The 14,286-nt window shown below is 46.0% G+C and overlaps 2 protein-coding genes across 4 annotated transcripts in view; one reads left to right on the top strand and one right to left on the bottom strand.

Annotated features, from left to right (window-relative positions):
• Positions 1–2,889, bottom strand: part of ABCC1 (ATP binding cassette subfamily C member 1 (ABCC1 blood group)) — a 42,359-nt gene extending 39,470 nt beyond the window's left edge. Inside the window, exon 1 of one of the 2 annotated variants that reach the window (XM_072349158.1) lies at positions 2,563–2,889. In XM_072349158.1, the coding sequence (XP_072205259.1) occupies positions 2,563–2,610 (48 nt within the window). In that variant the 5' untranslated portion in view covers positions 2,611–2,889. The remainder of the gene's footprint in view (positions 1–2,562) is intronic. The other variant, XM_072349157.1, reaches the window with a different exon arrangement.
• A 2,276-nt stretch (positions 2,890–5,165) lies between these two features.
• On the top strand, positions 5,166–11,015 carry CEP20 (centrosomal protein 20). 2 transcript variants are annotated; one of them, XM_072349283.1, is made up of 5 exons: positions 5,166–5,276; positions 5,640–5,837; positions 6,256–6,340; positions 7,180–7,319; positions 9,122–11,015. In XM_072349283.1, exons 1-5 carry the CDS (start codon positions 5,249–5,251, stop codon positions 9,196–9,198), a joined length of 528 nt encoding a protein of 175 aa, XP_072205384.1. In that variant the 5' UTR covers positions 5,166–5,248; the 3' UTR covers positions 9,199–11,015. The 2 variants fall into 2 exon arrangements, with proteins under 2 accessions (XP_072205384.1, XP_072205385.1); XM_072349284.1 differs by lacking the exons at positions 7,180–7,319; positions 9,122–11,015 and having other exon boundaries at positions 6,256–6,344.
• The last annotated feature ends 3,271 nt before the right edge of the window (positions 11,016–14,286 follow it).

Below are 14,286 nucleotides of genomic sequence, written 5' to 3'. Positions count from 1 at the left end.
CTCAGATCATCTAAACATCCCTTCCATAAAAAGCTGTTCTTCCTTCAAAACTCGCTTCCAAGGTTACCTGCAAAAACCCCAACATTTCAGATTCTACTTGACTGACAAACATCTTCTAAGGAATAACTGAGACTGCACATAAAGCCTGGCAGAGCAGCTGGAAAGGGACTATATGGAACTGCTTGAGTTTGCTTTTCCATATCTCATACTTCTTTTTCACAGCACACACTGCATTCCCATTCTTGTGACACTCGAGGCAAAGCTATCGCAGCACTTCAGGCCACAGACTACTTTTCCAATTTAAACAGACAATAAATTGAAATGCAGGTTCTGCAGAATGTTTCCCCCAACCCACAAGTTTTCACTTAAAAATAAAAGCAAAGTCATTTAGTGTTATCAATATCTTATACAGCTACAACCTGATATTATGGATGAAACAATCAGTGAGATACTCTGTGACGACACGCAGAGAACAAGGATGACAAAGCACCCTTCCAAAAAGGAACTGTGATTCAAAGAATGACAAGAAACAGTGAAGTTCCACATACAAGTCGCGCTGATTGCGCTGAAAGTTCTCACGGTGACCAGAGAGGTTCAACAGGGAGAGGAAGAAAAGCACTGATAGCAAATGGGGCTGCTTTGTTTTCACAGCGGGTATTAAATAAAATCAATCTGTTTAATTCTCAAACAAGGATTTTCAACAGTAACATTCCTTGAGTGTACAAACAAGACAAATCCTGGCCGGCAAGGTTTAAGAAGATTAGCGCACAGTTTCTAAAGGTGCATTGGGTCCTTCCAACCTATAAAGCTTCCCCTACAATTTAAAACTGAGTTGTCCCAAATTCAACACGAGGCATAAAAGAAAGCACATTACCTCACTGCTAGCAGCGGGGTTTGCCAGCACCAGGACATGCCGCTGCTCCGCCAGCACCAACCAGAACATCTGATGTGACCACAGCTGACCACAAGAATGCAAATACACGAGTCACCCCTATTCTAAGTGCAAACCAGCCCTGGGAAGAGGAAGCACACACTCCACGAGACAGGCCAGTCCATAGCACGCACACAAGTGGTATCTGGAAGGCCAGTAAAGCACAGCTTACACGTAGGCATTTTCTGGAAAGCCATTACAACTTCAGCTACAAATAACTGTAGCCACTATAGAAATACCATAAAATGTACCCTGAGTATCCAAAGCCACCAGTAGCAGCATTTCTACCTTTCCCACCACAGGAACAACATAACAAGGCGGATAGACAGGACAAGTTCAGTGAAAGAGAATACTTCTCCAGACACATCTTGCATAAGTGATAACTCATAATTGTTCTTCTGAAAGATTAGAAGAATCCAGAGGCCAAACAGCCACACCCAGAGGAACTTTTACTCATGAAATGAAAGGCCATCGCCACGTGGCTTGGAGAGGGATGACAAATGACAAAACTGCCTACATTTTTGGGAACCAGGGCAGTGAGTGAAAAAAACATATTTACAGCGTGCCAAGAACTTCATAAATAACCACATTACACACCAAAAAGCCTGTTTACATAAGAGATGCTGTCATCAGAAAGCCATGCAAATGAGCCGTTGCAAGCACGGCAGCCCAGTTCCTGCAGCCACCTGATGTTTCAGCTCCCCAGTCATTCACAAATCTATTGCTCTCAAATAAGTTCTTCCATAAATCGAAGTCTGAAACATGTGGCATCTCAAACCCTTTGCGTACAAAGGCCTGGCTCTCGGGAAAGCAGAGAAACCAGAACAGCTGATGGGCGCTCACAGTTCAGCCAGTTTTGAGAAACCTGAAAATCAACTGGAAAAAGATATTAACATCAGCAATATAAGAGTGGGCTGCTTTCGATCAGCTGGAAAAGGCAAACACCTCCAAGTGCTAATTGCTTTATAGTATTTGCTAAGTAATATTTTAACGGTTCTTGAGATAAGTGGCACAACAGTATCTGGTGACATTATCTCATCTTTCCTGAGCTGGTGAATGCAGCTCATTAGCTCAGAACTAATCAGCAAACATCCGACCAACAGCGACGAGCTCTTTGAACATCCCGAGAACAGCCACGTGTTTTTGTGTTCTCACATCCCCGCATCACCTCAACCAACGACCACTCCACAATCCAAGAACTCCACCATCCTCCACCTCCCCCCCCGCTGTCCCGGCACTTGGGAGCCTCCCCGGAACCCACGGCATCGCACTGCAAGGCTGCCACATCCCTCAGCCCGGCACGGGCCGCACTCACCGCCGATCATTAAAGACGACCAAAAACAGTGCTACGCAAACGTGACACAACTGCTGCCCCGCAGCAAGCGCGTCTTCGGCCTCCTCCACAGGCAGCACGCCGCCGTTCCGTGACGGCAGCACGGCGGCAGCCAGCCGCTGTTATTGTTGCTACCCGCACAAGGAGCCGCTCGCTTCTCGCTTCCCGCCCTCAGGCCGCAGCTCGCTCCTCGCTCCCCCCGCACGGACTGCCCACCGGAGACCACCGCGCACCGCTCAGGCTCCGCGGCCCGCCCGCACCCCTCGGCGAGCCCTCCGCGGCTCCATCCCGCACTTACCCAAAAGGGCTCGGAGGCGTCCGCGCCGCACAGGCTTTCGATCCCCATATGGCGTCGAGGAGACCCGCGGACCGCCGCGGCAGCGCTGCGCTTCCCACTCCGCACCTCTCCGTGCCCGGGCGGCGGCGGCCGACGGCGCCGGCGCAGCGCCCTGATTGGCTCCGCGGTCACGGGGATGCGGGCCCCGACGGCGCCGCCGCCCGGCCACGCCTCGGCGTAGGCGGAGGCAGGCGGTGTGCCACGCGGGGCCGCCCAGAGCCGGCTTCGGCCCGCCCGGCGCCTCGGTACGCGGGGGCCGCTCCGGGGCGGGGGGGTCAGAGTAGGAACGGCTGCAGCTCCCGCTCGGCGAAACCGCCACACCCGCTGCGGCTCCTGCCCGCGCACCTGCGGGTCGCAGCTCCCGCCCGGCTCCCGCGGCGCCGAACACGCGCCGCCCGCGGGGATCCAACCGCCCCGCGATCCGCGCTGCCCGTCGGGAGGCCGCACCGAGCCCGGAGAGCAGCGGAGCCTCGTCTCGTTTTCAAGCGTTTAACTTCCCAACGTGAACCAGTTAAACTGGTTTCAAAACCCTGAGCTACCTATAATTGTTGCTAGCGGGAACTGAAACTGAACCAAAACAACTTCACCCGCAGTTTGCACTAAAATACACGCTAGTGAAATAACTCGCCGCCCCGCGGTGGTGCTCCGTTGTGTCTCGCTCCGAATTTCAGTGCATCGGTTCAACCTGCAGGGCAGCTGCGCGCCGAGCTGACTGCAAACACCGAACAGCCCCGCGGGCGGCACGGCGCTGGGAACGGCTGCAGGAAGCAGCGGTTGCTCACGTGCTGCCTTACACAGCGCTGCGGGAGCATTTAAAAGCTCCAACGTCGAAGTTAAGAGACAGAACGCCGCTTTAAGATGTTCTTTTGCAGCCTAAGCTATACCTCGTTACAATCTTCACAGCGCTGCCTTCCTGTTGATTCCTCGGATCTGTTTTTATTAAGAGTTCCTGCCCTGTTTTGTACACTAGATTCACCTTAAAGCCCTGCTAGGTACACGGGATGGGTTTTGGTGCCTTGATGCTCACTACAACAGCTGTTGAAAAAGCTGACATACCTCCAGCCATGTCACCCTGCTGCCCGTGGCTGTCAGCACTGCTTTCTCCTCCGGTTTAATCTGCAGTGCATATAAAGCTAATAGCTCTCACAATCAATAAAAGTCACCAGTTCCAGTAGATAAGATGGAAAAATGTTTATAGCATTTGATAAGACAAGCCAGGAAAAAAACCTGCTAAACAGATAACACAACTGCTTACATTTCTACTCGTCCTCTGGTGTGACAACAGAATATAAGCCTATACTTGAAATGATATGGCAGGAAAACGTTTAGGATATGGAGAATATATGTAGAAAACTAAGCATGAAGTGAAAGGAGGGTCAAGAAGAACACATTCCTGCCCACCTGCTTTTCTCTAGATACAACCGTATGCTGACAGAGCAATATCCTGAAAGTGTAACTTAAAATGTTTTCAGCTTTCCAAGGGCTTCAAGATGTGTTTCAGCCGCGGGCACACCCTGCACGGGTCATGTACCAGGTTAATGACGGTTCTTGTATCTAAAATCTTCACCTCAAGTTAATTCTCTTCCAATTAGTTCCGCCTCTATTAGAAACTCCAACAAAAATCAACGGCAAAGATTGTAACCGAAGTACAGCCAAAAAGCGGAGGAAATCATTTATAAACATCTAATCCAAACACCAGCTCATCCCCACTGCGCCCACTGACCGTGTCCCTCAGTGCCACATCTCCACAGGCTCCAAACACCTCCAGAAGAGCTCAGAAGCAAAAGCTAAGACACAAAATATCTGTTGTGAAGAAAAAACTGAACTGACGCAGTACTATAGGGGCAAGATCCCGCATTGCCATACAGCCTCTGAACGTGGATTTCATAAACCACTGTTGTAACTGCATCTTCTGAAACAGAGATTAATACTTAAATGAATATTAAGTCTTGTTTTAAAACTGTTTTCTTTGTAATCTCAAAAACAGACCAACAAAAAAAGCACATGAAATTCTGTTCCAGTTCCTGGCTCGGTGCTGGAGAGGACACCCACGTTCCTCCAGGCCTGCTGTGCTCCTTCCAGGCCGTGACACATCCACACTGACTGCATTTCCTTTGGGAAACGCTTCATCATCCGCAAAGCAAACACTGTCAGCTCCTCAGAGCAAGGGAGGCACGGCATGCCGGCACCAAACCCGCACCGGAGCCCTCCACAGCCCCACACAGCGCCGGCAGAGCGTTACGGGCGAGTCCTTCTAAACAGAATCTCGTTTTTGGTGCACGGGAGGTTCATCTTTGAGAGACCTCGAGCAAAACTCTCCAAGGAGGGACTCTCTTAGCACACTAATGCCTTTTGAAATTAGAGGGGAAAACACTACAGCAACGCCAGACCACCCGGCGCTGGGAGCCGCGCACCGCCCTCAGCCCGCCCTCAGCGAGGCGTTCCCGCCCAGACAGCGCCTCAGGCAGCGCGCGGCCCCAGCGCTCTCTCCTCTCACGTCACTCACCGCCCACAGCGCATCGCGATTGGTCGGTGGGCGCTGAGAGGCGGGGATAGCAGGCACCCGCCTCTGTCCTCTGCGCCTGCGCAGTGTGTAACCGGTGGGGGCTGTTGGCCGCATCCGGGTCAGCGGCGCGACGGTTGTGTGATGGCGACGATCGCGGAGCTGAAAGCAGGTGGCGGCCGGCGGGCGGGAGCGCTGCGGGGCTACGGGGCTGCGGGCAGCCTCGGATCGCTCCGAGCGCTAACGGGGCTGCTGGCTGCTCGCCTCGCGCAGCGCGTTAGGGAGTGACGGAGCCGCTTGTTGCTCATTGAAAAGCATTTGGGAGCATCCCCCGCGTTACTTTAACGCCCGCGTCTGTAGCAGTACCATCAGTAGCTAACTGTGCCGCTGTTGTCACACACTGTGCCGCTGTTGTCACACGGGTGTGGACGTCTTAATTTCACCACGAGTATCCGGGAATGGTGTTTGTATTGCGGGTGGTGAATGCTGCTCCGGCACGTTTGGGTTTATATTAACCGAGTTTTTATGGTAACAGTTTTAAAGGACACGCTGGAAAAAAGAGGAGCCCTGGGGCAAATAAGAGCGAGGATCAGAGCTGAGGTGTTCAACGCGTTGGATGACCAAAGCGAACCGCGGCCGCCGCTGTCTCATGAGAACCTCCTGATCAACGAGCTGATCCGGGAATACCTGGAATTCAACAAGTATAAATACGCAGCCTCTGTGCTCACTGCAGGTACTGGCTGTGTGTGCTGCCATCGCTGCTGTCATTGCTATCCGCTGCCTGGCTGAGTAACTACTGAAGCCATGCAGTCAGGTGGGAACAAACCGTGCCGTCTTGGCTAACCCTGGAAACAAACAGGATACAAACAACCTCTGCTGCGTTATTTGCAGCATAACACCAAATTATACCATTGGTTTTTAAGAAAATGTGTTCTTAGTTGCTTATCTTTGAAGTAAACAGTGTTTACATTGACAGATCGGATGATGGAAGAGCAAAAAAAGTTTGCCAGCAGCCTGCAAAAACAAAACACTTTGCCTGACATGAGAGCTCCAGCATTTAGCTGGTGGCTCTAATTTATATCTAAAGTTGTTCAGTTCTGTAATTGCCCTTAGATGTGGTAGTTACATTTGCTGTATGATCTGTTTTCCAGAAGCTGGCCAGCCTGAAGTGCCCTTGGATAGACAGTTTCTGGTCAAGGAACTGAACATCATTGAAGATGCAAATGGGAAATCAGTGTAAGGGTTGATTTTGGAACACGCGATGTACCCTGCACGTGTGTCTCCACAGTGTGTATAAATCACATAGAAGTGTTCAGTCACCAGCTCGGTATGACTGGATCACACAACTGCTCTAAGCATGCTGCATTCAAGCACAGTGTCAAGCATGGGGCCGTTTTCAAATATCCTCAAAGCTAGCATTAAATTCTGTGACCGCTATAGAATATGCTCACTAGCTGTTGTAATTGCATGGCTGAGTCTCTTACCACTTCAGTCTTTTCAGTCAGAAGAAGAAAACCTATTCTTTACACGTTACTGATTTGATATGCAAAGCTGTAAAAAGATTATTGCGCTGTGAGATAAGATATAAATTCAGTGTTCTGATGCAAATGGGTTTGTTAGCTAGGGTACAGAAGCAGGTTTAAACATGCTTGGTGATGGGTCCACACAATCTGTCTCATGCTTAGTAAAAATGTATTTTGGGATACATGGTGGTGCTCAAGCCAATAGCCCACTGGTCACATGTTTAATTTGCATGACAACATGGCTCTGTACCCATGCTTGGTATGCCCTGATTCTTTGCTTGCAAGTGATCTGGAGTTCAGTTGAGAACATCCCTTAGTGCAAGCTATGGGGAGGGGGGTGGTCTTGAGGGGTGGCTTTTGCCTGTGCTTATTTATATAATTGCATTTAGCATAATGAATTTTAAATAACTACTCTGAAGATACCTGAACGTTCTTTAGAAGTGAACATTAGGATGCCAGAACTTCTGAGGAGAAGCTGTCTGGTGATGTTTTTCAAATGCTCAGTAGTTAATATGTTTCATAGATGGCTTTTGTGATTTTTGCCTTGAGCAGACCCCTCTTATATGGAATCATATCGCATTTCTTACATCATGGTAAAGAAGAAAGTACCCAGAGTACTCATCCAAAGGTGTCTTTGCTGAGTTATCCAAGGCAGAACTTTGCCAAACCATCTGCTGAGAGGAATCAGAAAGGTGGGTCTGAGTATAGGGTCATCATCACAGGAGCTTTATTTGTGACTTCATTTCCTATGAGCTGGGTTTGCTGATAACTGCTTAAACACGTGAGTGCACACAGGGTACTTCCTTCTCTGTGCAAGGAAACCTTTTCTATAGAAAAAATCCTGCAGTAGGACATTGTTTATACGTCAGAATACCATTAAACCATGTGACCTGACCATCCCTCTTGCTCATATATTCATTTAAGAATAGCCCTACTAAATCTAACTTCTGATTTCTAAAACTACCTCTTTGTGTTCCTTTACTTAAATAAGTGTCCAACTGAGACAACTCCTTAGGTCTGCTTCTCTTCTGCTGGTATGTTAATGCTGTGAAAAGCTGAAAACTCATTTAAATGCGGATCTAACAAATTGTTTTCCCATTTTCATTCAAGTTAAACCAGCCAAACCATACTTCCTTACACAATTACAGATCTGGAATGGGTCAGCTACAGGCAATCTCAGTACACTGGCAATTTAAAACAGAAATTTTAGCACGAATTCTTAGTGAGATATATTAAACAGTGGAATATTCTCATCTGTCCTAATAATTTCTATAGAACATTAATAATGTTTGAGCTGACAGTTCTGTGTACGGGCATAAATATTATCTGAGGATCTAATTCACATTGCACTGACTGCAGAAACTTAAGCTCCAACTTCATTGATCTATAGAACACTGGTAAACCTCATTTCCCTTCCTGTTCTCTGCCTGGTTTCTATTAATACCGCCTAGGCTACAAAATGAAAGGGATTGTTGGTCTTTTTATTTTCCCCGTCAAGGAGTCTGTTTGGATATTGCTTCACCTTCTGCTCTGTGGGACTTTGGACTGTTTAATATTATCATCACAGTACTGCCACCTGTTCCTTTTGTATCCAAAAAATCTGAGGTCTAAGATATTATTACAGTTTGTAAGAAGTATAAGGAAGTGCTGAGTAAGCACCTTTTCTTAGTATTTGATGAAGATGATGTAGTTGCTCTTCTGCCAGTAGAGGGGGCTGAAGACATAAAATGTGGTACCAAAGCTGCTATAACTGCTCTTTTTTGTTAGAAGGTTCTTATCAGAAATTCTTTTTTTTTTTTTTAATGTCAGTATTAAACAAGTGCTTGTTTTTGGTTTTTGTTCTTTTAAATATGTGAATAATTGTCCCAGTTCTGAAACTGGGTCTGCACAGTCACCTTGCCCTGCTGACCCCAATGTAATATATCACATAGGGATTTAATTGCTTAGAGTTAGTTACAAGGCTCGGGATTAATTGTAAGACATGACAGCACGTTACTCTTTGAACTAAACAAAAATATGAAAGCAGAGTTGGAAGTTGTTGCTTTCTGTATGAGTTTATGGAATATACCTGTGGAGACCTACAGGCAGTGGTTTTAAAATACAACCTGGCTATTTTGATTAGGGTTTGCACTATCAAATCAAGTCCATTCAAATGCTCAACATTCACAGTCCCATATTTAACATCTATCTTGCTTTCACTATTAGAAATTGTCTTTCTTGCTTATGTTGATGAATGAATATTCAAATAAGCTGGTACAGGGAACAGGGATCTCAGTAGAAGTTGCGGTCAGATGTTTCTCTTAACTGACTTTGTAGGGCTGGGTTGAAGCAATCTGAGATCCAACCTTTGGTAATGTGGTTGGCTGAAAAAACATGTTTGTAAAATTGTCTGAGCTTGCTATGATGGTATTCCATATCAAAAAGCTCTTAATAACAGATGCAACTTTGGCTTTCCAAGTGTATGAAAACATTTATGTCTATGTTTCATTTTTAGATAGAATTCCAGAACCAGGAAGGATGGCTGGCACAAGCATTGAAGAGCCTCTTGTTCTACAAAGTATAAAGAGATGATATGATGATGTCTTTTATACGTTCACTTATCCTGTAAAGCTCTTGGAGAGTTAATTTATGTAGTTCTTCATTATGTAAATTTCTCCATTGTGTCCAGTGGGATCATTTCTGTTTGTTGGAGCTCCCCATGAGACAGGAAGACTGAGTCATTGTTCCTGCCAGTGACAAACTATTAGCACAAAGGCGTTCTTCCTCCAGAAGATAGAAGGAAAACTGTACATAAAATCAGATTAGTCAGGCCCGTGTCTAGAATTAGTTCCCCAAAATATGCCTTTTATATTTTAAAATAAAAATTTACTAGATATTTATAGTCTCTGCTCTTGTATTTTTATGTCTTCATGTGCCTTTTCTGGTGTCTGAATTTTTTTTGTCAGTTTTATTGTATTGAGTATTAGAAATAATTTTGGAATGATTTCCCTTTAAGAACAAGCACCTGCTGCTCCTAGATAAGTATGGAAAAATAGAAGAAAATTGCAGTTGTTTTTAGTTCTCTGGAAACAAGGACTATATTTATCTTTATGCCAGCAAACAAACAAGGCCAAGTCTTTTCCATCTGGAGTTGCTATAAATTGTACAGTGCAACGCTGAGTATATGGGACGGGGGAGGAACTTCTGTTTTTTTCCCAAATGACACGAAAGTGAAGGCAAGAAGAGTTAAGAATGAGGTTGATCAGTAAATTACCGATCCCCAGGGCTTTTTTTTAGCAAAGATATTTGGATGTTTTTACTGATAGAAGCAGACCGTGTAGTGGTACATAAAAAATATCACATAATCTGTTTTTTTCTTTTTAACAAATTCATGCATGTTAATGTTTCCAGTGGTACTGAGAGTTGTTCTGTGTAACTGCTCAATAAACGTTACAGTAAATGTTTGGTGTTGCCACCACTAGCACATTCAACCGCTTAGATGAAGAGCCATCCATATAAAACCTACCTGTCATGGGAAGCTGCCTTGTTGCTGGGGTTCTTTCCTGCCATGCTAGTGCAAATCACTGTTCTTTCTTTGCCTAATAGTACTGCAGAGAAATAGTCCTTGAGTTATTTACAGATGACTTTCTGGAAGTGCCTCTGAAAATTTGCAGAAATGAACTTTTAAAGAGCATGGACATGGTTGCTCAAACCACTGAAAGTCCTGAATTTTGAACTTTGGTTTTCCAGAGGTTAAGTGTTTGTCCAGAACCTATATTTATGTTTCTCATAACCCAGTGGGTTGAACTATTATGTGTATTTGGAATCTGAATTGTCTTTTCAAGGGCAAGGAAAAGGCTCTGCTGGAAAACAGAAGCCACAACCTTCTATGCTATGCAAATCTTCCAGGGTAACCAAAGCCACCGTGTCTGCTTTCTATCTTCCCGTCATAGATCATACAGAAGCTGCTCAGGTGCCATGGAGCTGCCTGGAATTTTAGCTGCTGAAATTAAATACAATTTTTGTTCTCGTGAAAGAAGATAAGGGGAAGTTTGGTACTTGGCCTTCCCCAGTAACACAGCTCAGCGTGCTCTTTGTCTCCACAGCCACGAAAGCAGAGGTTGCTACAAGAGTGTGCTTCAGTAAGCTTTGAGGTAAAGGTATATTTCAGAAATCAGAGTAGAATTTTGTTTAAAACAGAAAACCATTTTCTTTGGGAATTGCAGCTTCTGTCTACTGTCAAGATGCTGTGCTGGTACAGGAGCTGGAGTTGGTGTGTCTGCTCTGTTGTGCAACATGCATTTCACCTAATTGTCTTTATATCTTCACATTACAGATTTGGAGTTTTGGAATAATCTTATTTTAAAGCACAGTCATTGTACCAGCAAATTAAAACCAAATTAAAGTGTATTTTCCGTGGCATTTATTTGTATAACGAAGCTTTGAAATACGTCTATGAAAACATGCTGGCCTAATTATTAATGTCTATCAGTTGTCCTGAGAGAACCTGGAATATGTGGGCATCTTTCAATATGAGCATGCATTGAGTTCTATGACTGCCAGGCTGCCTTTACTTGCTTAAGAAGGGGAGGTGCAAATTCTGTACAAAACGGATGCAATTGCAAAAAAACATCCCTTAGAAGTTTCAACCAGACCAGTATGAAAGTAATTCACAGTCCTTGAGTTGCAGCCTCAGATCTTAGATGAAATTTCCTTCTAGGTGAGCAAGCAAATATTTTCTCAAACAACTTAAGAGGTTCTGTCTTGCTGAATTACAGACTGAAACATCCTGCACTAACTGCCCTTATTCTTTCTACCGATACCAGAAAATGAGAAAAAGATACAAGGATTTAGAAGTTCCACATGTTTTGTGAGCAGAATGCACTCCTGAATTTTATCAGTTAGAACAATGTAAGTGAGACTGTTACGCACGGGGGTTACATCAAAAGAGGCTGTTCTTCGTCTGAGTGTGATATCAGAAGTGGAGGTGACAAGGAGCCGCCGTGGTTTGGTGTGGATATCAGATCTGGAAAGCGCTTTGGAAGAACTTGACCCACGAGTTTCAAAAAGATTCTTTAAAACCCATTTTTTGCTCTGCCATAAGTGCAGAGGAGCTCCGTGTGTGCTCCGCAGGGCTGCTCGGGGGGATTAGTTTCTGTCGTGCACGGTGGAACTTTTTTTGTAAGTTTTATCAACAAGCCCCAAGGATTCAGTTGCACTTTCCTTCCTGAGCACGCTCTGTATCCAGCTGAATGTTGGTGTTAGTAGATCGTTTTTCCGGAGGAGTGATTAGCAGTTGGTGATTACATTTAGGAAAAAAACCAAAAAACAAAAAACATTTGCTCACTCTTGAAAAGATGCCCTGTCAGCAGCAGCCGATGAAGAACTGACCTCTCAGCCTCACACACTTCACTTGACCTGAGTCCAGCGTTCAGCACATTTACCCCTGAGCAGTTCCTGGCTCCTTTGCTGTCAGACTCCTCGTGTCATTAACTGTTCTGGTTTGGATGCAGACTGCCTCTCCTGTTGCAAAAGCACTACTCTCTGGCTCCCACTCCAGCTTAGAGAAATACAGTTGATTTTTAAGTAAAATCATTACTCAACAATCTGCTTGCCTGACACACGTTATTTAAGAACCTAACCTATCACCATGGTGTTTTTCTCCTCTCTGGGATTCATGGTGAGGATGGGCTTTATTATTTCTAGAAAAGTAAATTTTAAAAAGGCAGATAAAGAAAGCTTGTTTTGTTGTAACAAAAACACTGTCTGCTGGGACTCCACAGCATCCAGCCTGATGCACCTTCAGTTTAAGTACCACAGCACCAGGGAAACTCCAACCAGGCTGTTTTATTAGAGTGTGTATTCTACACAGACTTGTAAAAGAGGGTTGGAACCAGGCTTACACTTATCACTTCCTACCCCACACAGCTCAAAAGTGCAACTGTTTCAGGCACAGCAGGAATATTGTTTTAAACTTTCCAGCTCGGTTTAATGTCACATCATATATCACTCTCCACTGCTGCCTCTTTAAACACACTACTTGGGCACCAAGCCTGCATGTGCACATGCAGTGGTTTGCAAACCAGCAGGAATAATTTCCACTCCTTTTTAAGCTACTATTAAAATGCATCTGGTTTTGTGAAACAGCTGGGTAGGTTTACAAGAAGCTTCTTAGGATAACTGTGATGAATGCCAGAAAGATCATGCTTTTCAGAGGATCCCCTTGCATTTCAGTATTTTCTGTTCATTACGTTCCTGATTAAAAGCTGTGCTTGCAACAGAGAAACTGCAAAATGAATAGGGTAAATTCATAGTGAGGAGCTTTCTGCTAACAAGGGTGAGCTTCTTCGACTGACATCAGGGTATCATTTCCCCCGGCTTCATTCCAACCCAGCCATGCACACACAAGTCTCATCTGGACAGGGCTTTGCTGGACCGCAGTGCAGTGCAGCCCCCACCCCTGAGACAGACCCTCTGCTTTTATGCAAAGGCTGAAGCCATGTAACTGGATGAGCAGATGGAGCCTTCACCACCTTCTGGTGGTATATAGCTGGAATTTCTGCAGCATGGTAGGGAAGAAGCCCTGATACTCTTCCACTCTCTCCCATTTGCCCAGATTTGCTCATCACTGTCCAGTGCTGGAAAGAGGGTCTGATGGTCCAAACGGTCCATCACACCTGCAGGCACTGCTGCTTACACTGTAGGTTTTCAGCCCAGCCTCCCCACATAGGTATTTTCCTAGGATGCCAAGACCAATATAAGTCTCATCCATTTTCCCCTGCAGAGCATATTTTTTTAGACACGATTGTTGATGTCAAGAGAAATTATTTCAGCCAGGACCATGCTCTGATCCTTTGGGTATACACCATATTTAGTCTGTTGCTGAGAGGGGGATGTTTCGGTATTTTGTGTTTGGCATGTTGATGGGAATTCCTAGAGGATCCTAGCTTTCCCTTTTTGGGATGTCTCCATCCCCAGGTCTCTCTGCACAAGGCTCTTGGCTACTCATGGCAGGAGGAGGGGGGACAGCCAGGGACTGAAAGTTTCAGGGCCGTGAGGGAGGTTTGACGAGGAGCAGATCCCTCCCCAGCCCCAGGGCTGGTTTCACACTCCCTGTCCTCCTCTCCCCCCGCACGCAGTGCTGCTGCCCACTCTTTCCACCACATCCCCACGGCTGTTCCCCCTCAGCTATTTATCACTTCTCTTCTTCCATTTATGGACAGAGGGAGGTATTTCTTATATATGAAAATGTATTTACGGTGCTTTCTTGGAAACTTTTGCTGCATGCTTGCTGGCAACAGAAACTTTGGCAAATCTGCTGGGAAACTGGGAAACATCGCTCGTATAGCCCAGGGGCAAGGGAGGCTGACACCAGCCCCTGGAGCTCAGTGTCATGTAAACACGTGGAGACCCCAGAGCCACCAACACCCTGCCGCCCCTTGCCACATCAGGAACGCCCCCCCCACACACACACCCAGCAGCCCCTCCACTCAGAACTTATCCCAGCTCCAAGAAAAGGCACTGAGGTGGGTGGAAGCTCCCTGTGCCCCACAGGACCAGGGTCTGTCCTTTACCCTCTTCAGGCCAGAGAGGTGAGGATGCTGCCAAGGCAGGAAGGAGTTAAAAGGTCCATTTGCTTGGCCAAAGAGTTGCACCTCCAGGAACAAGTAAAAGCTCTGA

This window comes from Excalfactoria chinensis, chromosome 14 (genome assembly GCF_039878825.1).
Source record: "Excalfactoria chinensis isolate bCotChi1 chromosome 14, bCotChi1.hap2, whole genome shotgun sequence".
Classification (NCBI taxonomy): Eukaryota; Metazoa; Chordata; class Aves; order Galliformes; family Phasianidae; genus Excalfactoria; species Excalfactoria chinensis.
The sequence above is the reverse complement of the archived record's forward strand: the minus strand, read 5'-3'. Positions and strand labels throughout refer to the sequence as shown.

Coding starts and splice junctions, on each gene's coding strand:
- CEP20 (XM_072349283.1), top strand. CDS start 5,249: ATGGCGACGATCGCGGAGCTGAAAGCAG. Junction 5,838..6,255: donor AGCCTCTGTGCTCACTGCAG/GTACTGGCTGTG, acceptor TCTGTTTTCCAG/AAGCTGGCCAGCCTGAAGTG. Junction 7,320..9,121: donor TGCTGAGAGGAATCAGAAAG/GTGGGTCTGAGT, acceptor TTTCATTTTTAG/ATAGAATTCCAGAACCAGGA.